The 19,970-nt window shown below is 42.6% G+C and overlaps 2 protein-coding genes across 11 annotated transcripts in view; one reads left to right on the forward strand and one right to left on the reverse strand.

The window, feature by feature from the left end:
* traf6 (TNF receptor-associated factor 6) overlaps positions 1 to 4,787 on the reverse strand; it is a 7,396-nt gene extending 2,609 nt beyond the window's left edge. The window contains exons 1-7 of one of the 6 annotated variants that reach the window (XM_053434527.1): positions 4,529 to 4,787; positions 2,011 to 2,339; positions 1,660 to 1,810; positions 1,175 to 1,333; positions 971 to 1,042; positions 595 to 672; positions 156 to 485 (exon numbers count right to left, since the gene is read on the reverse strand). In XM_053434527.1, the coding sequence (XP_053290502.1) occupies positions 156 to 485; positions 595 to 672; positions 971 to 1,042; positions 1,175 to 1,333; positions 1,660 to 1,810; positions 2,011 to 2,339 (1,119 nt within the window). In that variant the 5' untranslated portion in view covers positions 4,529 to 4,787. Of the gene's footprint in view, positions 1 to 155; positions 486 to 594; positions 673 to 970; positions 1,043 to 1,174; positions 1,334 to 1,659; positions 1,811 to 2,010; positions 2,365 to 3,661; positions 3,794 to 4,528 lie in introns of those variants that run through there. The other 5 variants (XM_053434358.1, XM_053434271.1, XM_053434443.1 and 2 more) reach the window with 5 other exon arrangements.
* On the forward strand, positions 3,885 to 18,529 carry ttc17 (tetratricopeptide repeat domain 17). Of its 5 annotated transcripts, none has more exons than XM_053433721.1 (25): positions 3,885 to 4,074; positions 4,696 to 4,785; positions 5,550 to 5,719; positions 5,854 to 5,965; positions 7,499 to 7,630; positions 7,895 to 8,004; positions 8,127 to 8,274; positions 8,997 to 9,136; positions 9,545 to 9,705; positions 10,139 to 10,251; positions 10,420 to 10,572; positions 10,770 to 10,885; positions 11,195 to 11,351; positions 11,650 to 11,721; positions 11,916 to 12,140; positions 13,039 to 13,258; positions 15,081 to 15,194; positions 15,546 to 15,841; positions 15,920 to 16,073; positions 16,165 to 16,285; positions 16,549 to 16,708; positions 16,843 to 16,926; positions 17,034 to 17,153; positions 17,271 to 17,414; positions 17,550 to 18,529. In XM_053433721.1, exons 1-25 carry the CDS (start codon positions 3,904 to 3,906, stop codon positions 17,679 to 17,681), a joined length of 3,615 nt encoding a protein of 1,204 aa, XP_053289696.1. In that variant the 5' UTR covers positions 3,885 to 3,903; the 3' UTR covers positions 17,682 to 18,529. The 5 variants fall into 5 exon arrangements, with proteins under 5 accessions (XP_053289696.1, XP_053289741.1, XP_053289804.1 ...); XM_053433766.1 differs by having other exon boundaries at positions 10,779 to 10,885; XM_053433829.1 differs by lacking the exon at positions 3,885 to 4,074 and adding an exon at positions 4,354 to 4,469.
* Positions 18,530 to 19,970: the final 1,441 nt, after the last annotated feature.

Raw genomic sequence — 19,970 nt, forward strand, 5'->3', positions numbered from 1 at the left:
CAAACAATAGAGAAAGAAAATGTGGCTAAATATAGCTTGAAGGTCCATCATGGCTGAAGCTTCACTTTTGAATAAATAAATAGAGCTTTGTTATATAAGTCAAGTTTTACGTCTCCCCAAAAGGGCCAAATCAAATACACTGGAACATCTCCTACATGTGTTTCCTTTAAGATGGAGAGCTCAACTAGCCGATGATCCTGCTTCACCAATCGTCCGTCCATCTCTCTGAGCCGCTGCATCTCTTCATTTGGCTGAGTTGCCGAAGCACAGTTGCCACCACCGCCGCCTGCAGCTCCTTTGAGCCCTCCAGAGGAAGATAGTGATGCTGCAGCTCCTTGATCCTCGGAAGAGACAGACGGTCCACTCGCCCACAGGGCTTTGGGCGTGTTGCCATTGAGGCTAAGGCCACGCAGGAACTCAGCCATGTACCACATGTGCATCTGCGTGAACTCCTGCATGTGCTGAGCCAGGTCATGGCGCTGCATCTGAAGAGGCAAATAGTTTTCAATCTAGTTTGCAGCGACTGACTTCTCAACAATTTTTCTCATGTATGGGAGATTTGTAAAACAAGAAACTTTTAATTTGATCACTTACCCTTTCCTTACATCCAAAGGTGCTGAAGTTACAGGCGATGGGGGCCTTTGTGCAATCTGTGTCACAATGAGATTCAATCTGCAAAACAGAACATCGTCAGATTTGTTTCACAGGATTATTTATTGAACTCAGGTTTTGAAGATGAAGTTCAGAATATCGGTTATTACTGTGTAGTAATTTCCTACAAAACTAACACAAAAACTATTTAAACATCAGTGTTTGCACTTGGTATTGCAGAAGGTTTGGGAGCACTCAGTGACGGTGATTGTGTTTGGAACGGTTCCCTGTCATTTAAATGAAAGAGAAGTTCCAATGATCCACTACTTCTCACTAAAACCAGATCCCTTTTTTCATGGCCCGACATTGTTGCACTCACCTGGTCTCTGATGAGATCCATGCCACAGTACTGACAGTTCACGCTAGCAAAGGGACACTGCTGCTGGTGAAGCTGATGGGAGCAACAAAAAAAAGATAATGTACGAGTGAAATCCTCAGATACACAATGCAACTACTGTTATGACAACTATAATGGGGAAAAAGAGCAGGAGGGGGAATTGAGTAAGTGAGTGAGTGTCAGTACCTCGCTCTCCTCAAAGACGAAGCATTCCACACAATCAGGGCAGGACACAGGCCTCCTCTGGCACTCCACAGTGGTGTGCTCCTCTAAGTGGCTCTTTCTCACCGACTGCTGGCACTGTGGACAAGTCTCAGTCGCAAACTGACACTGCGCCAAATGATTCTGGAAAGAAAACGATATATTGAAACAATGCAGTTAATAATACTCTATAGTGGTGGGGTGGGGAAGGGGGGGGCAATAATGCTCTTATTGTCTACACCATAGAAAGATGAAGATCCTGCACTTACAGTCTTTTTAGTCTCAATTGTTACTCTAACTAAAGTATAGTGGTTCTCCAGCATAAAATGTGCACTTTCAAGCTCCTTCAAAACCTATAGTGACTTCCAGACATTTTTGTATTTGTTATTCTCATAACCAGCATCATTTTAAATGTGTTGCCTCTGAGCCACACTTTCCATACGTTTGATAGTCACTCCTTGAATTCTCACCTCCAAGTTTCGAAGCTCCATTTCATCAACACAACCAGAGTTTGGACAGCGAACAGTTAGCGATAGAATCTCTCGTTTGGCAAAGTTATCAGGAAACAGCTGATCTTCTGTCAGCATTTCGTTGTCCACGGGGCATCTCTGTCCCGTGTCACTGTTTTAGCAAGAAGAGGAGTCATTTAGGCTGAGCAGGGAGATCATCAGTTTCTGCACAGTGATTTATATTTGAGGCGGAAAGCTAGTGTCAGTTAAAGTATTATCATTTATCACTTTCTAACACATTGTCTGTTACCATGAAGTTAGTGTTTACAGGGGCCTCATAATTGTGGCTCTGAAAGAATCACAATAGCATACCGAATGGATTTCTCAATGCAGTTCTTGCAGAAACGGTGACCGCAGGGTGTTTGAACAGCGTTCCTGAGAGCCATGAGGCAGATAGGACACTCATATTTACTCTCCAGGGGCGGGTCAAACTCCACGTCGTAGCCCTGCATGGGCATATCAGCCTGAAGACTGGCGGAGTTGCCAAGGGTGAGGTTGCCAAACGTCTCTACTGGGCTGAAAAAAAGGGATTCTCGCTCTATTTCCAGCATCGCCAAGCCACAATCAGACATCTCTCCACCAACAGGTCCATCGCAGCTGTCCTCCTCCAGACTCCCCTTGTTGGCATCATAGCAGGCCATCTGTGGAGAGTGCAACAAAGGCCATCTGTGGAGAGTGCAACAAAAATTTACATTTTCTTTCAATAACTGAAGTCGAGAAGTTAGAGCCCTTGAAGGAAAGCTTTGTATAACCTTCCAAGGCCAGCAGATGCCATGTGACTGTTGAGCCTTGAGATTGAATTGAGTAATCTTCCCCTGCACATGGTAACTCATTAAATGAAGAGGGAGTGTGTTACATTCAAAAGAATGTCAACATAACTATAGAGATGCTTATTTAACGGAGGAGGCAGCATTTATCTTTCCTTTCGTTCACCATCTATGAAAGGTTCTGTGGTCAGACTAGCACACAGGATCCGTAATGACCTGTCACACATGATGTTCTCTGAATACAATTTACCTTCAGGCAGACGTTATAGAGCCTGTAAGTGTAAAACCAACCACCTGAAGCTCTCATTCATCCCAATGTCCAGCACACTAATCAATATGGAAACATGTGGAAACACCTTTCTCTCTCAGGGTTTTAGATTCGAATGCCTCTTCATCTTTTCTGAGTTATCGTTTTAAGTGTTTTTAGGGCAGGTGCAATAATCAACCCACTTTTATTCTGCATTATTATTGGATGATGATTGACTATGATTGCAACAGGACTGCTTGACATACAATGCACCAACTCACATATTCTACCATTATTGACAATACCTCTATCAGACATTTTCTTATGTTTAAATACTTTAAACATTGGCCCATCGTGTTATAAACAGTTTCTTGGATTAAATGTGTTAAATACTGTTATTTTGCTGATGCTTGGACAGGATTGATCTCTCTCTCTCTCTCTCTCTCTCTCTCTCTCTCTCTCTCTCTCTCTCTCTCTCTCTCTCTCTCTCTCTCTCTCTGTTAATAGGTTTTTCTTTTGTTCAGGGTTAAGAACAGATAATGTCACACCTTGTTAAGTCCTACAACACTAATTGCAATTTGAATATAACGGCTATACAATCCTGATTGATTGATTGATTGATTATTATTCTGTGTCTACCACGTTATAGGACACATCTGTACGGTCTTGTGTTCTGCAGCTGCTGTAGCACTTTGGCACAAGGAACGTTTAACCCCCATGGAGAAAATAAAGACATCTACACATTAACTCTGTTCTCCAGTGATTTCAGATTTTAAAAACACACTCAGACGTGTGAGCCCAGAAGAGTCGGTGTTAGTAAGGTGGTCACTGGATGAGCAGCCATGCCCCAGGATGCGGAACTAGAAGTTTACTGTTGAAATAAGAGGTGAAAGCAAAGGCTCTGACAAACAAAACAGAAAACAACACGAGTGCTGGGATTCGAACTTACACAAGGGCCACAGTCCAAATCGATACTCGTACAAACAAACGCACCTTTGACGTGACGAAACTTCTCTGACTTGTCGTTTTCAGCTGAATTTCCTGTTTTTTTTTTTCTTCTTCTTCTTCTTCTTCTTCTCCCCGCCCCCACAGACGTCACCGAGGAACTTGAAGCCGACTCGTTTTTTTTTCGAGCAGCGCCCCCGTGCGTCCGGAGGCCGGCGCTGCAAGAAGGCCACCGAAGACAGAAAGATGGCGGACCTCGGGAAAATCTGTCCCGAGCCTTCGCCCTGTCGCCTCAGCTGTCCGAGGAGAGCGTCGTGTCGGGGGAGGCTCCTCGTCCTCCTCTGCCTGCTCATAGTGGACTCCGGCGGGGCCACGACGCACTGGGTCGTCACGGAGGACGGCAAAATCCAACAGCAGGTAAACAGCTTAGCTAGCTTAGCTCGTTGCCCCCCCCCATTTGCTAGCGCGTACGTTAGGCGGCTAGCTTGTGGGGCTAACTGTTTTGCTAGCATCGATACAACGGGGTGTTTTTTGTACGACTTTATCTCATTTGCTATTTATTTTATTGAATTATTGTATTTTAAGTCAACGATATTATTATAATGGCGTCCGTGTTATTTCAAGAGTACGCGGGAATTCGCCTGAATCACATCAAATCGGACGTTATCGTTTGGTGTTTGAGGTCAAGATGACCAGAGCGTTCCAGGGCCCGGGTCAACGTCCGCTACCGACACATCATCATTAATACATCACAGATTGTGTTAATGTCAGTCGGCAGCAGCTGTCAGGACGCTGCCTCCTTCATTTCAGAGGTACAGACAAAGTGACAGCGCCGATGTGACAGGTCGTGGATCAGCTGGGTTTTGCTCACCTGCAGTTAAGAGACGGGGTTTCGAACCTGTGTCCGCAGCAGCACTTGAATAAACAGTCACGCCGTTCGGTTCCTCCACTTGGCCTGGGATCTGTTTCGGGGGAACTTGGGTCGTCCCCAGGACGTCATGTGCTAACCGAAATTTGTTTGTTTGTTTTTGGTTTCAGGTTGACTCGCCTCTGAATCTGAAGCATCCACACGACGTGGTGATCTTCATGAGGCAGGAGACTCGTGTGAACTACCTGAAGAAGCTGGAGGTTTGTTGGTTTCACTTTGACTATGTTGACTATATATTCCCCCCCCCCCCCCCCCCCCATGTCACCCAGCTCTCTTGGTTTCATGACAGTGTGAACGGCACAATTCATTTGGAAGGTACTCTTTTCAAATCAGATCTTTCACATGTGGTTTTTTAAATCAGATACAGATCAGGTTTATTTCAAACAGCCATGTGAACCGTTTTCCAAATTCAGTGCATCTTTTAAGCCACTCTACATCATCGGTGGGAGACGTTCAGCAAAAACGAACATGGAAGACGGTGAGGCTTTAGACCTTAACGTCTGTACAAGCCAAACTTGACAGTTTTTATTCATATCAAGAGAAACATTTAACTATAAACACTCACATCTGTGGCCTCCAGGATTATTAACGACTTATTCTCTATGTTTACTTCTGTACACATCGTGCTGCGTGTGATGTCTTGTTATTCTTCTGCGCATGTGGGTCACATGTGGACCATGACCAGTTCAGATTGGAGTCTGATCCAGGCCACATTTTAAAAGATAATGTGACCAGCTACATGAAAGAATCAGATGTAGAATCAAATCAGAATTGAACACTAAGCCTTGCAGTATGAATGTAGTGTTTGTCTGTGTAATGTGCAAGGATGTTGTTTAAAAGTTTCTGTCTGGTCGTTCAGGTCGACCTCACCAACTCTAGAGATTTGCCTTTTACACTTTTTTCTGTCAACTGCCCATTTCCTGTCCACACACTGACTGGTCATCCTTGATTTATTGCTGAGCAGAAGCAGCTTGTGGCACAGAAAATTCACATTGAGGAGAATGAGGACAGAGACACAGGGCTGGAGCAGAGACACTACAAAGAAGATGCTGACTGCGTCCTGGCTAAGGTTCCCCTGGGAGACCTGGACCTGTACGATGGAACTTATATCTCACTGGAGAGCAAAGACATCAGGTATGCTCCTCTTAATAAAGCAACATCATTATTCGCACCTCTACAGTGATTTTGTGAAGTGGATGTGGAGCTTTTGGATGTCTAGTGTTTTTTAATGATCTTGTCATCTGTAAACAATTCTCTCGTCCCTGCAGTCCTGAAGACTATGTACAGCCGCGGTCAGCTCTGCCTCCAGATCTAGAAAAGCCTGACTGCGCAAAAGTGTTTGAACTACCTTATAGTATCCATGCTTTCCAGCATCTCAGGGTGAGTGGAGGTCAAACTTGTCGATACAACATAGAACTGACTCACATAAGCATCACACAGCTAATATTTTGTTCGAACTAATATGGCAAAGAACTCCTTTAAGCGGGGGGAAGCCTCTGAGATGCCGTTACATCTCCAGTGGAAGGTTGAATAGGCTTCTGTCAGGTTTTTCTCATGCAAACATCCAATTGGGAAAGTAATTTACTTTTAGTTTGGTTAAACAGGCTTTTTTCCCACAACACTCTGTTAACAGTTTCAATTGAATATTATTTAAGGGGTTTAAGAGCAGACACATACAGAGGATAATGAAATACAACCATAATATCGGCTCGCAGTTTAAAAGAAAAAGGGATGAAGAATGCACACAAGTGATTATTCATATTACTCAGTGCCCTAACAACATCAGCTCTGGCTGGTTAGTGAAACTTAGACCAGAGCACAGAAAACGAGATATTAGATGGATATTTTATGGCAAATATATAAATAGTGATGCTAATTAAGTTCCTCAGTCAAGAAATGCAGTGTTGATTGTTTTAGTATTGCTTCAGGATTGACCCTAAGATCTTAATGTGAAAGTCAATCTAAAGAGCGATAGTGGAGGCAGCTGCATGCCAACAGATTAGAGCACAGTCATCCAGCACTAAAAAAAAAAAAACAGTTTCAACCCTCCCTTTGTTTCAGAGCAGAGCTCCAGACTAACTTTTCACTGTTGGCACTAGCCCTGCCAACCTTTGTACCAAACACATGGCTTGTTCACACCCCTTTTCACTATGGTGTTAAGGACACAGAGTCACAGAACAGGTTTCTACGTTGTTTGATATCACACCTATAAAGTATGAAACTTGCCGTTGGCATAAGTTGGATTCACTCTCTGCCAGTTTTTCTTTACCTGTGTGATGTTGGATTTGAAACTTGTGCTGCAGAGTTTCTCTTGGCAGTGTTGAACTTGATGATTCATTTGCCGTGCTCTAATCTAACCACTGAAAGGAAATGGATAGGAGCTCTGTGATTCATATGAAGCATCTGTTTCTGCAGGTTTTCTGTTTCTTACTGTGGTTGTACATCTACAAAGTTACTGTTGATCCAGGACAAACAAGTTTAGAGTTGCCAGCAATGGTCATACCTCATTACTTTGAATATACACACACAGCGTAACATTCCCGTTGTGCCACAACCACTTCACTACCGCATTAACACTCTTTCTTCTTCACTGGCTCACACTGTCTCCCTGTCTGCACGATCATCATCAGTTAGATCGGAGTTGAGTCCCCTCATCGGCTCTCCCTCTCCTTATTTTTTTCTAAAATCATCAGCTGAACAGTTCATCATCTTTAGAGCCATCATCTTCATTTTTAGATACATTTCAAGTGTGTTCTTGGAAAGTCGATATGCTGTTTATCTAGTCGTAAAATACCTTTCACTTAGCTTTGCTGCCTCGTGAGGTAATTTGTGCACTACACAACAGGGATGTGGCCGTTGTGTTGACTGATCACATGTTAAAAGTAAGTGATTGTTAATATTGATCTGTTCCAGGGTGTGCAGGAAAGAGCAAACTTGACCTCCCCACTTCTTTCAAAGGAGGACCCCATTTATATTGCACTGTCTCATATGCTGGGCCGCAGTGTTGATGAGGTGGGCCACCGCATCCACCAAGGTCTAGTGAGGGTAAGGTCTGCCGGTACAGCTTTACCTCACAAAGCGACATCTTCTTTGTGGGAAAAATAGTAAATAATCAATTCTGTAGCCAGAGGAGGAAATATTAGCAACTTTCTGTGACAGCATGTGCATTCGTACACCTGCACCACATTATTAACACATCGGTGAAGCATGAAGTCCTAAGTTACAAGGCCTAAAGGGTAGGAGTAAGTCCTTTGAAGAAGTTTTTAATTAACTGCATGTGTGCTTGTGTTCATTGTCTGTGTTTTCAAGAATTCCTCCTCCTGGGTTTTATACAACATGGCGTCATTTTACTGGCGTATGAGGAACGAGCCTCAGAGAGCAGTGGACTGTGTGGTGCGCGCTCTGCATTTCTCCCCAAGGTACTTTAAAGCTGTTCATGAAACCCACTGCATTGGTAAACTGTGCAATGTTGTATGAGGCTGCTCACAGGTGTCCACGTTCTCATGTTTTGTGGGGGTGTGTGTGTGTGTTGTACTTGTAGGGAGCACAAGGATGTAGCCTTGGTCAACATGGCCAACATCCTGCACCGTGCCCATTTCTCAGCAGATGCTGCTATTCTCGCGCATGCTGCCCTCGATCTCACATCAGACCTCTTCACCAGCCACTACACCCTGGGCAACATTTATGCTGTAAGTCAAAGGGACTGCATTCACTGCTTTAGAGGCTTTTGTATTCAAACCCCAAACGTACCCACGGGTTAACCAAATGGTTTACGGCATACTATCAATATTGTTTTCTGAATTTGTTGGACTAGTCTAAGGCCCAGGCCACAGTGCACACCTCACCTGTGCGTTATGGTCACAGAACATCTTGGTTGTCATTCAGTCTGTACGAGATGTGTGACTAAGGATTGGCTCGAGTCTGGAGTCTTGCACTTCATGCTGGTTTTACACGAGTGACACTTCTCAGCAAATATTGACAGATCTTTGATGGTCACATTAACAAAACATCTATCACGTAGTCATCATGCACAGGTGAGGTAGGTGGTGGGGCCCAGGCCTAAAAACTTAGTTTAAAACTTTTTTTATTCAACAAAGTGTGTCCTAAAACTAAATAACAGGAAGCTGAGTTCTCATTTTAACTAGGGTCAGGGTTAGGGTCAGCTGTTTATTTTCTCACTGTGTTCTGATGATACAGTGTATTGCCTGCAAAGACTTAAAATAACATGTTTCTAAAAGGACTCTATTAAATCGACAGGATTGCACAAAACTTATATTTATACTCCCCATAGCTGTATACCAGTGTTTCATACTCACTGTTCATAATATTTGCTCAGTTTAGTTTTTTTATGACTGATCTGTGTTTGCCCACCGCCATATCCATGACTCCTCTTTCACTGCTGTCTAACTAGATGCTCGGGGAATACAACCACTCAGTGCTGTGTTACGAGCAGGCACTGCAGGCCCACCCGGGCTTCGAGCAGGCCCTGAGAAGGAAGCATGCTGTGCTCTGTCAGCAGAAGCTGGAGCAGCGCCTGGAAGCCCAGCACAGGTAGACAAGCACTGAAATGATAAACCATCAGCTTACAAGTATAGTGTTTAATCCTAGACATTCTTTTGTCTTTCTTTTCAATTTGACTTCTATTTAATAGTTCTCTACTATTGAGCTTGTAAGTTTGTGAGCAGGTTAACGTACCTGACGCTCTCCTCTATATTTCTGTTTGAACAATGAGGATTTCAACCGACAGCGGCTTGCAAGAACAATCTCAGAGTTTCAGTGTGTGATTTCTCTTTTTTTCACAATTTGGAGTAGCCTGTGTGTAAGAAATAGGAAAGCACCCAGAGCTGGCAGAGAGTCAGTGTTCTGTTCATGAATGCAGTGGATCTATTTGCAGATACCCTGCATTGTATTTCTGCCAACAGCCCTGTATTTCCTGTCCTCATTTTCCTATATTTATAGGTCCCTGCAGCGAACGCTGAATGAGCTGAAGGAGTACCAGAAGCAGCACGACCACTACCTCCGCCAGCAGGAGGCACTGGACAAACACAAGCTGCTGCAGGAAGAGCAGATCCTGCACAACATTATCCACGAGACCCAGATGGCCAAGGAAGCCCAACTTGGTATTATGCCACACACGGCAATGACACCAGGGCATGATAGAGCTGACAGCAGGTGTACAAGAAGTGTACTTTTTTCAGATATAGTAATTTATATTTTCAATATATTAAATTCCAATAGACGAAGAAAAGTTAGTTGAACAATAAAGAAAATGTTGACTTTTGCTGGATGTGATTTAGCATGTTCTTTTCCAAACAAAATTGCATTTATAATGATTATAAAAAAGTTAGAGAACAAAAGGATAAATATAAATTTTAAAAGGGTAAGGACTCAAGAGAAATGTGATTTTATGGAAAAGAGAAGCATAATTTTACTTGAAAAGATGTGTCGTCACTTTACTGTAGCTTTAATCTTCAGGCTCATCACTTCATAAACATCCTCTTTTGATTGTGAAGCATAAAGCAGCACCTGAGTGTTGTGTGTCATGTGCTCTAGGGAACCATCAGATGTGTCAGCTGGGTCAGCAGCAGCGCAGCCTCTACTGCCCCTTTGACCTGCCTGTGCGCTATCACCGGGGTGATCTGTTCGAAAACGTCCACTATGTCCAGGTGAGTCTGGCAAATATTAAAAACTACGACAGTAATTAGTTTTCAGTGGATATTTATCAACGGAAGCAATTCAAAAGAAAAAGCTTTTTATTTTCCAAACACAAACGAGGAAAGCCTTCTGTTAAATTCTGGTTCTCAGCTCTTTCTGTTTTCGCTCTTTGTTCTCAGTTTGGAGAGGAGGTGTCAGTGGCCTCCAGCGTCGCGCTCGTGTCAGAGCGGAACTCAAATCAGACAGCAGCCAGTCCACAGCTTCATCCCTCTGTCTCTGGAGACCAAGATCCTGCCGCTGCCCTGTGGGGCAGCCGTCAGGATTACACACAGGTAAGTCAAAAAAAAAATTATAGAAAAACTGAAAGCCTTTGAAAACATTAGATGAGTTGAAATTGCAATAAGACGAGCACAAATTCCTGCAGAATATTTGATATTTCTTCAATTTTTCTGTGGTTTGCTTGTGTACTCTTGATAATGCTGAAAATAGACCATGGACAGCATGAGTTGCTAAACTGTGTTTGCCTTAGGACATTCAGAGGATGTTGTGGCCTCAGAGGACTGACTGTGCTCATGAGTACCCAAGTGTCCCCCCCGCTCACCTGCTCCCGACCTTTTTCCTTCCACCTGAAACTCAGGCCCTCAGGTCAGTGCACATTACTGAATTTGGGATATTTTGTGGGTAACATGTAGGAGCACAGCTTCATTCCACTTACGTTTGAAGTGTTAGCACCTGGTGATAAAGTTTGTGCTTATGTTGAATCATAGGGGAATGTATTGACAGATATGTGTGTTAAGAACTGTCCACTTCTGTTTGGATCACCCAAAATGCATTTTAAGGCCAGATATTCACAGGACCAGAGTCATAAAATAGAAGCACCTATCACAGCAAAGGATAAATTAGCAAATGGTAAGTTGGCGTCAAAACTTACAATGTTTAATTGTGCCTATTCAGCCCAGTGGCATCACTACTCTATGGGAAGAGCAGTCCTCCTCAGACTGTAGCTCTGCCGGACTGTGGTCCCAACCCTCAACCATATCCCGCCCTCCTGCCAGCATCACTAGACTGGCCGCTCGAAGAGAAGGAGCTGCCAGATCCCTTTGCCTCCCAGGTATCTGTCTGAGTGTGTGTGTGGTTTGAATAGGAAAGCGAGTGAGATAGATGCACACCATGTGCACAAAGTTTGATTGTTCCTTCACTTTGTATCTCTGTGTAATTTACTGCTGTGGATTAGTTTGTTTAAAATATAGAATTCAGATTTTCTATAAATATGTTGATAATACAAGCCAGTCATATAAAGTCATTATAATTATTTAAGATGGAAAAATATCTACAGAGAAGTCTGCAAATGGTATGACATTTTGAAGTTGGAAATGTGTAGGAACCCTGTGTGTGTGTATGATTTTCAGATACTGCAGTTACGCAGTGGAGGATGGACGCTGGAGCAGATTGGCTCCAGAGTAGCTGAAGTAATGAAGCAGGTGAGAGATCCTCTGTTCTCGTAGCATAATCATTTTAATCTCTCCACAAAGTAAAATAACAGAGTCTGAATCCGCAGAAAGTAGAACAACTATTGAATGGGACTTTACACTTTATTACTAACTCACTCCAACCACTGTGCTCCCAGTTCAAACCAGCTTCAGTCGCTAACAGAAGTTTGTTTGTATGTGTATAGGCCACTATACCCCGCTGGCAGGTCCACAATGAGGCAGCTCTTTTCTGGCGGGCTAAAGGCAATGGCAGCCGTGCCCTCCAGTGCCTGCGCCAAGTGTTGAGCTCAGCTCCGCCTCCCCACCGCCACTTGCCCCTCACCAACGCTGCTAACCTGCTGCTGCACCACGGCTTGACCACCCACGCACAAACACTACTGGAGCAAGCATTGGCACTTAATCAATCAGAGGTAAATGCACACTGGGAAATAACCTGCTGGGTTTTATCGTCTTGGAGTTCCTCACATATACTGTATTACCTGCACTTTAAACTCTACTCACACGTGAGCTGCTTTTTGTGGTAAACAACAATATCATGTCACAGTCGTGTACCAGTATTGATAAAATCCCAATTAGATCATAGTAGTTATTAAACTTGTCATGATCTTGCTGTATGAGCTAATTATATTTAAACATAAATCTGAATATTGAGCTTTTTGTTTCACTGTACATGGTTATGCAAAGATACTCTGGCCTGTGTTTGACGTGTGTCTTTGCCCACAGTCACTACCAACTATACTATGAGGAACAAAATATTAATTTGAATGCTCTGTCACGCAGGAATGTTGCCGTCTTCTTGTAATGGCCACATTGAACTCTTCGTCAATTCAAATTGTCCAGGGTGAAGTTATATTGTGTCAAAAAAGCACTCATCATCGCAGGGTGATTTCAAGAAACATAATTTACTGCTTTAGTGGACCGCATATTGTTCACAACCCTACAGAGTATCAGAGGAAGAAGTGTTGAGTCAGCACGGACTGAAATAGATAAGGCACATTTCCAAAACCTTGTTAAATCAAGCCTTGAAGAAAACATGCCCTTTATGAGGTAGAAGCCAATGACGTGGCCATATGTGTAAACATGGATGATGTAAATATAACATCCACTAACCACAGGTGGAGAAAATATGTAAGAACTGAAGAGTCATTTATACAACTCAACCTAACTTAATCTCCATAAACTTAAACTTTGTTCTTTCAGTTTTTGGAAAATATGCAGATCTCATGTTTTGTTCACAAAGTGTCAGTTTCCGTGTGTGTTTCCCATCAGCTAATGTTCCTTTGTTTTGTTTTGTTTTGTTTTCCTCAGCCTCACACTCTGCTCAGCCTGGTGAGCGTGCACTTGGCCCAGGGCAATGTGACAGGTGCTCTGGCCTTGTTCCGCCACACTCTGGTGACGGCCCTGTCCTCCTCCTCTTCCTTCTCATCCTTAGCCGGCTGTGAGCAGTGTCGCACCAGCCTGCCGCTGCTGCGCTGTCTGCAGTTTTACCCCTTCCTTTACAATCTCTCACACCGGCAGCCCTGCCCACGTGAGTAACTCACACACACACAGGACACTTTTCCAAATCTCTTACATTTAAGGGAACATTTTTCTAGATTTACAACTTTTAAAGGTACATTGATTTTTGTGTACTGGGGAGTTTTTAAAGAGAGCTTTGCATGTCAAGACCTCGAGTCCGAAACAATTAAGTCATTATCAACCTTTCATAGAAGTTACTGCAGTTCCTAAGTTTATGTTTACCCATATAAATACATAATTTTTAAGGAATAGATACTTCAGAAAATATTTGCATTTATTTGTATGTAGTATGTAAAACAATATTTATTTTTGATTCCAGGTTGATTTATGTGTATGTATATAAAGACTAATGAGTGAACATTGTTTGTTACTCTTGTCTTTTCATAAATACCGCAAACCTAAAGTTTTGCAATAGAAAGATTTACACATCCTGGAAACAAATCACTCACTTATAAAAGATGTTGTGTGTTCTGAATATTGAAATATTTAAAGATATCCATATGGGTGAAAAAAAATTGTATCCACTTTAGCAGAACCAGACAATTTGTTTTTGTATTTATATTTATATTTTGACCATATATTTATAGTTTGTTTTGTTTGGGTCTAACTCTTCCAGTTTGGTCGATCGAACTGAAAATTAGCCCTGGACTCAAAGCGCACTCGCTCTGGGCCTCACACTCAGAACTATGTTGATGTTCGAAGCTGCGAGAAACAAGTAGTATGTTCTGATGTGCACAGAGGCTGCATCTGCTTCTTTATTCATATCAGTGGGAGTGAAGAGAAAAGTGCTTTGAAGTGGAGAAATTTTGCCACTCAATAATTTAAGCTGCAGAAAATAGCTTATGCCAAATATAGAAGGGTCTATATTTTATTCTCCAAAGCTAAATATTGCTCCCACAAAGCACGGCGGGTACATGAGGTCACAAAAGCGATCATAAAAAACACACACCCACGCCCAAAATGTTATAGTGGCTGCAGGTCCTCCCACATGTTTGATCCTTTTAGCAGTATTGCTGGTTGTGGGGAAAAAAAACAAAATATCAAACATAGGTCTTAATCTTAGTTTGACGTAAACAACTACACCTGAGAACCGGCTCCTTTTAGCTTCTTGTGTTTCCTCGATCCTTTAAAATGAAAACACAGGAAGAGCCAACATTATGACACAGGCCAATGAAAAGCAGTAATCCACAAGTACTCTACTTCTCGGCACAATAACAGTAAGAAATATTGTGAACTAGCTAACAAACAGCCTATCAATGCAACAATGAGCCGTATACAGCTGCTACAATAAGACCATTCTTACAATGATGCAGTGTCACAGGGTTTAATCCACAACAGGGCACGTTAACATCATTTTATAATATCGAAAACCTGGCATAAGAGCATTTTAATATAATAAATAATAAATACTGTTTATACAACTCTTTTTGTGGCTACTAATGAAGCGCGGCGATCTAATGTTTTCCTCACAACTCTCCCCATGCTGAGAAGTTTGAAAACTTGTTTTCAAGAATGATTTTAGACGTGAATGAAATCAGCAATGGAGAGACAAAGAAGCTTCAAAGTAAATTTCCAAACTGCCTCAGTAGCTTCTCTGTTGTAACATGACCTGTTACATTATTCAACACATATGAGTGGGAGTCTCACAATATTAATTTAGTTCCAGATTTACGAATGTACTTATGTGCATCACTTAAATATCTATGAATACACAGAAAAGTGTTTGGGAATAAATGTAACATTTGTTCTTTTCACACAATTGTCTGTTTTTGTGTATTATGGGATCTCTACTGGAGAGATTTGGTGTAATCGTGTTTCCTTTGTTGCTCCAGAGGGCGCTGCCTGCTTGGCTGAGGAGGAACTTGGGATACAGCTGGAGGAATGGGAGGAAGAGAAGCAGGACGCTCCGGCCATGTCTGCAATGGAGGACTCCTTACTCTTTGAGAGTAAGAATATGATGATGATGATAATATCAAACTTGCAAGAAAATTTTCCAGCTGTAAAGAGCGTTTGGTTCAATGAAGTCGTTAAGAGGTGGATCTTTATTTCCACATGTGGCACAAGCTTCCTTTCCCTTCATAGATTTCACACCACTGTCGTACATGATGACATTTTAATATTTGGGCACACTGCGGTTCAATCTGGTTTATTTCGTCAAAGTATTTTTTTTTTTATATATAAGTTGACTCAATTTGCTGCCCTGAAGAACAACGTTTCTGTCCTGCTCAGATTGATGAATCTCCCTGTAGCTCGACACCACTCTAACAAACTTCCCTTCTTTCATACGACCCCTCCAGAGGTTATCCTGGACAGTAATGGCTCGGGTGAAACAGCTGGACAGCTCCGGACTTCTCCTTCTGTCTCAGGAGCGAATAAAATGGCCACCCCGTTTGGAGGAGGCGCAGTGGAAGGCGAGGAGGAGTGGCAGCTGAAGGAGGACCTGATGGGAGCGTTTGAGGGAGCGCTGGATGTCGGAGGCAAACGAGGGGACCTGCGAGGAATCCGGGTGCTAAAGAATGACCGAGTCATGGGTACCCGGGCCGGTGGTGGGCCCTGCTTTGGGAACTGTGAAGACGACGAGGGAGCAGAGTGGGTGAGTGTGGCGGAGATATGAACGTGATAGATGTGATTTGAAGTGTGTGTAGCTGATTGTTTTGCTGTTGTTCCTCAGATCACCTTCCAGGTGAAGCGGGTCAGGAAGGCTAAGGTTGATGGGACAGAGGGTGTTGCCGGCTCTGATGACGGCCAGAACATGGAGTCTCTGCCTGGAGGACACTCTGTCCTGGAGATCAGCGGGCCAACAATACCATCGCCCGGCCCTTCAGGTGCAGCACACACCTCCATTTTTATACACATCAAGCAGCTGGACTTCACCCAACTGAGAGAGAGGCCTTTGTGGTTTTGTGTGTTGTGCAGGTCGATGGAGGGACTACACAAGTCTTGGCTGGCCGGGACCAGAGGAGTGCCAGCGGACACGCAGGGTAGACCTCACCACTGTAGCTAGCACCTGGTTGGCTGTTTCTGCCAAGAACATCGAGTAAGACCCGTGTTTGTCATTATCAATTTGAATTCAGTAGATGCTGAAATATTCACCATAGTAGATGAGATTCCATAGAAATATCCACACATATTTAAATCTCTTAGGCAGTAGGTCAATGGTTCATCTCCCTGCCCGACTTCTAACCACATGTCATTCCCCCTCATTTTGTCACTCTCTCTTACTCTCTCTCTCTGTTTCCTGTCTCTCTTCAGTGTCTCTATTTAATATATAAAAATATATTTGTCTTTATTTCTTTTCAGCATCACAGAGCACATAGACTTTGCCACTCCGCTCCAGGAGCCAGCAGCTGAACCTTTATGCAACGCCAACCTCGCCGCCAGCATGCACACCCTCGACCACCTGGCCGGGGTGGCCAATCGAGCCGCCATACACTACACCGGGGAAAGTCAACTGCGTGAGGTAAAGTGAGGCCGACGCCATAATGTGAACTAACAATGTGCAGGAGGAAAAGAGCTTCAACTGGATACCACAGGAAATAATCAGTGCTGCACCACTCCTGAGTCTCAACTGTGTCTTCTTGTCCTCGTCCACAGGTCCTGCAGAACCTCGGCAAAGATAAGTTCTCCCCTCAGTCCTTTGAGCAGGTGGGAACACGTATCGCTAAAGTGCTGGAGAAGGTGAGAGCTCTCTGGCAGATCCAGTTTGCTAGAAACATCTACTTTAAAATCCTTTTCAATTAGCAGTATGTGAATTTGTATTCTATCTTTAATCCCTGAAACTGCAGAACCAGACATCATGGGTTTTATCCAGCATGGCTGCTCTGTACTGGAGGGTGAAAGGTCAAGGCAAGAGAGCTATCGACTGTCTACGTCAGGCTCTCAACTACGCCCCCCATCACATGAAGGCAAGTTACACATCAGCTCTTCCAAAACACTCACAACCTACATACAGAATAAAGTATTGTTTTAAACATGACAAATAATCTGTATTCTCTCTTCTTTCCCCCTGAATCCTAAACTAGGATGTGCCCCTCATCAGCTTGGCCAACATCTTCCAGAACGCTCGGCTGTGGGACGACGCCCTGACGGTCGCCCGCATGGCCGTAGAGATCGCCCCACACTTTGTGGTGAACCACTTCACCCTCGCCAACGTCTATATAGCAATGGTAAGGCCTTAGTACTCGGTCCTCATTTGTTTCCTTGTGGTGAAGTTAACCCTGTGCTACAGCAGAAAGTCAAAGCATTGATCAAGCAGTAGTCCCGGGTGGTCTCGATGACGTGGTTGTGTTTCCTCACCGCAGGAGGAGTTTGAGAAAGCCATGCGCTGGTACGAGTCCACCCTGAAGCTGCAGCCGGAGTTCGCCCCCGCCAAAGATCGACTCAGAACCATCCAGTGTTACCTGCTCACCAAGAGGGAACGCCGTCAGCCCTAAACCACGATTCCAGTCCGATACCAGTACCTCTGATACCAGTACCCTGTGCTCATACACTACCAGATACAGTACACACACATACACACACACACTTATCTGAAGACCACTGATAATTTACACTAATAAAAGTGTAAGAAACTTAAATGTGGTTAAAGGTGAGGTTTCAAGATTCATATCCTGACATGTATATCTTCTTCTCTTTGAGATCTGTCCTCAGAAAGAAGCAGGTCTGAAATGTCACAGAGAACAACTGTAGATAATTTTACCCACATCTTATTTCAAATAGTTCTAGACTCCAACTCCTTCAAGGCTCCACATTTACAGTTAATTCTGCTTTAATTTGAGCTGAATCGGTTCTAATTTGAAGAATAAATCTCACTGTCGTCTTCTCGAAGACATTTTAGCATCTGAAACAAAGGGAAATATTGTTTTTATTTTTGTTCTAAAGGAGCAAACACACTACATCCTGGGAAATTCATTTTAATTTCAATGTTTTGCTGAGATGGTTAGGAATGTGCTCCTCAGTTCGGAGGTTAAATGAGACAAATTGAATAACCCCTCGTTACTTCTGCCTCATAACATGGACGGGAATTCTCTTTTTTTTTTTGCACTTTTCTTCTATATCATTCCTATTTATATGGGACCTACAAACAGATTTTTGCTCCAAGCTAATTTAAATACAGAAGAAAGAAGAAAATGAAATATGCTATTACATGTGCTTCTTAACTTATGGAAATCATCCGGCAGGAAAAGGATTTGCCATTGACCAGCTGTTTAAAAAAAAAACTAAAGTGGAATCTGTATTAAATGTACAGTATTAAAGGCAACGTGTGGATTTCATCAGTTTATTTCTCTGTGTTTGTTCTTTGTCTCTTGAGGAATTACAAAAAAAAAACTGTTGGTAGAGTTGTTGAACTTCAAATTAAACTGTGAATCTATATTTTTTTTAATGAATCCATGATTGAAAACTTCATAGAAACAAACACAACTGCAATATTTTTAATTTAGTAGAGATTATAAAACCGACCCAATGGTGGCAGTGTCCAACTTTTTAAGAATCACTTCTTGTATCAGTTCCTACAAACTCCTTCAGTCTATGAGCGTCCAAAATAAATCATATTAGTTTAAAAGACACTTTTGTGATGGAAATACACAAATGAATCTGTATGGAGTGAAACCAACTGTTCTGACAGACATATTCACATCCAACCATGTAGATATTAACATACATGTCTTTCTTTGGTTCAAGACTTTTAAACAGAAGGGAGAGAATTCAGTTTCAGGAAGAGATTGAATAATGTTGACAGATTTTTTTATTTTGTACTTCACAATTTGATTTGTTGCTTTAATGTGTTGAAACCTTTTTCAAATACTCATAAAACGTGAATGGTGGCTGCTGGATAAGTTACATGTGTGCCCATCCAGTTTCACACAGACTCTGTTAATCTCTTCCAGGATTAAAGAGCATCAGACATCCCCTGTTTTTATAGCATCACATAACTAGCACAAATACAGACTTATCAGGAATATCAAATCGTGAACATACAACAGTGTGAAAATAACGACCCAAAAGAAATGAGCCGTCTTTGAGAATTATGTATTTGACATACACTTTTTTTTTTCTGAGGCAGGGTTTATGACCTGTACTGCAGCCAGCCACCAGGGGGAGGTCACGATGCTTTGGCTTCACTTAAAAGATCTTAATAATTCAAGATAATTTAATGTCTACTTTCCCAGTCAACTACACACTGTAAAATATGATTTTTAGACAGTAAATAACAGCCCTTGGATTCTACACTTCATAAGACGTGAAGTCTGAGTTTGTGTGAAGTATTAGAAGTAGAGTTTAGAAACTGCAGCTTGAATCGACTGTGCCTGCAGGGAGGTGGAGCCTGCAGACAATGAGAGCACACGACCGAAGCAATTCAGCAACTGTGATGCTGCAGCAGAATCGACAACAAGATGCTCATGGATTTTTACACCTTAGTCCAGAGAGTCAATTTTTTAAAAGGCTACGATCAAAACTTTTTATTGACGACCTTCTGCCAAATCTAGTGTTTGATCTGTGAAATAACATTTTGTCCCAAATCTGCTTCTACTCACAGATGAGCTTCACAAAGAGTCAAACATGACAACACATCAATTTTAAGGTGAAGTTGTCGATGTTTTTTGTTTCCTCACCTTAAGAACATGAGACACATGCAAAAGTACATTTTTATATTGCCTTTTGACAACTACAGCCCTGAAATGTGATATTATCTTTGCTTTCACAGCACTTTACAAAACAAG

This window comes from Pleuronectes platessa, chromosome 1 (assembly GCF_947347685.1).
Source record: "Pleuronectes platessa chromosome 1, fPlePla1.1, whole genome shotgun sequence".
Lineage (NCBI taxonomy): Eukaryota > Metazoa > Chordata > Actinopteri > Pleuronectiformes > Pleuronectidae > Pleuronectes > Pleuronectes platessa.

Excerpts from the sequence above, each read along its gene's own strand:
- ttc17 (XM_053433721.1), top strand. The coding sequence starts at position 3,904 with ATGGCGGACCTCGGGAAAATCTGTCCCGAGCCTTCGCCCTGTCGCCTC. Across the intron at positions 4,786-5,549 it reads ACTACCTGAAGAAGCTGGAG|AAGCAGCTTGTGGCACAGAA; the intron begins GTTTGTTGGTTT and ends ATTGCTGAGCAG. Across the intron at positions 8,275-8,996 it reads CCCTGGGCAACATTTATGCT|ATGCTCGGGGAATACAACCA; the intron begins GTAAGTCAAAGG and ends CTGTCTAACTAG.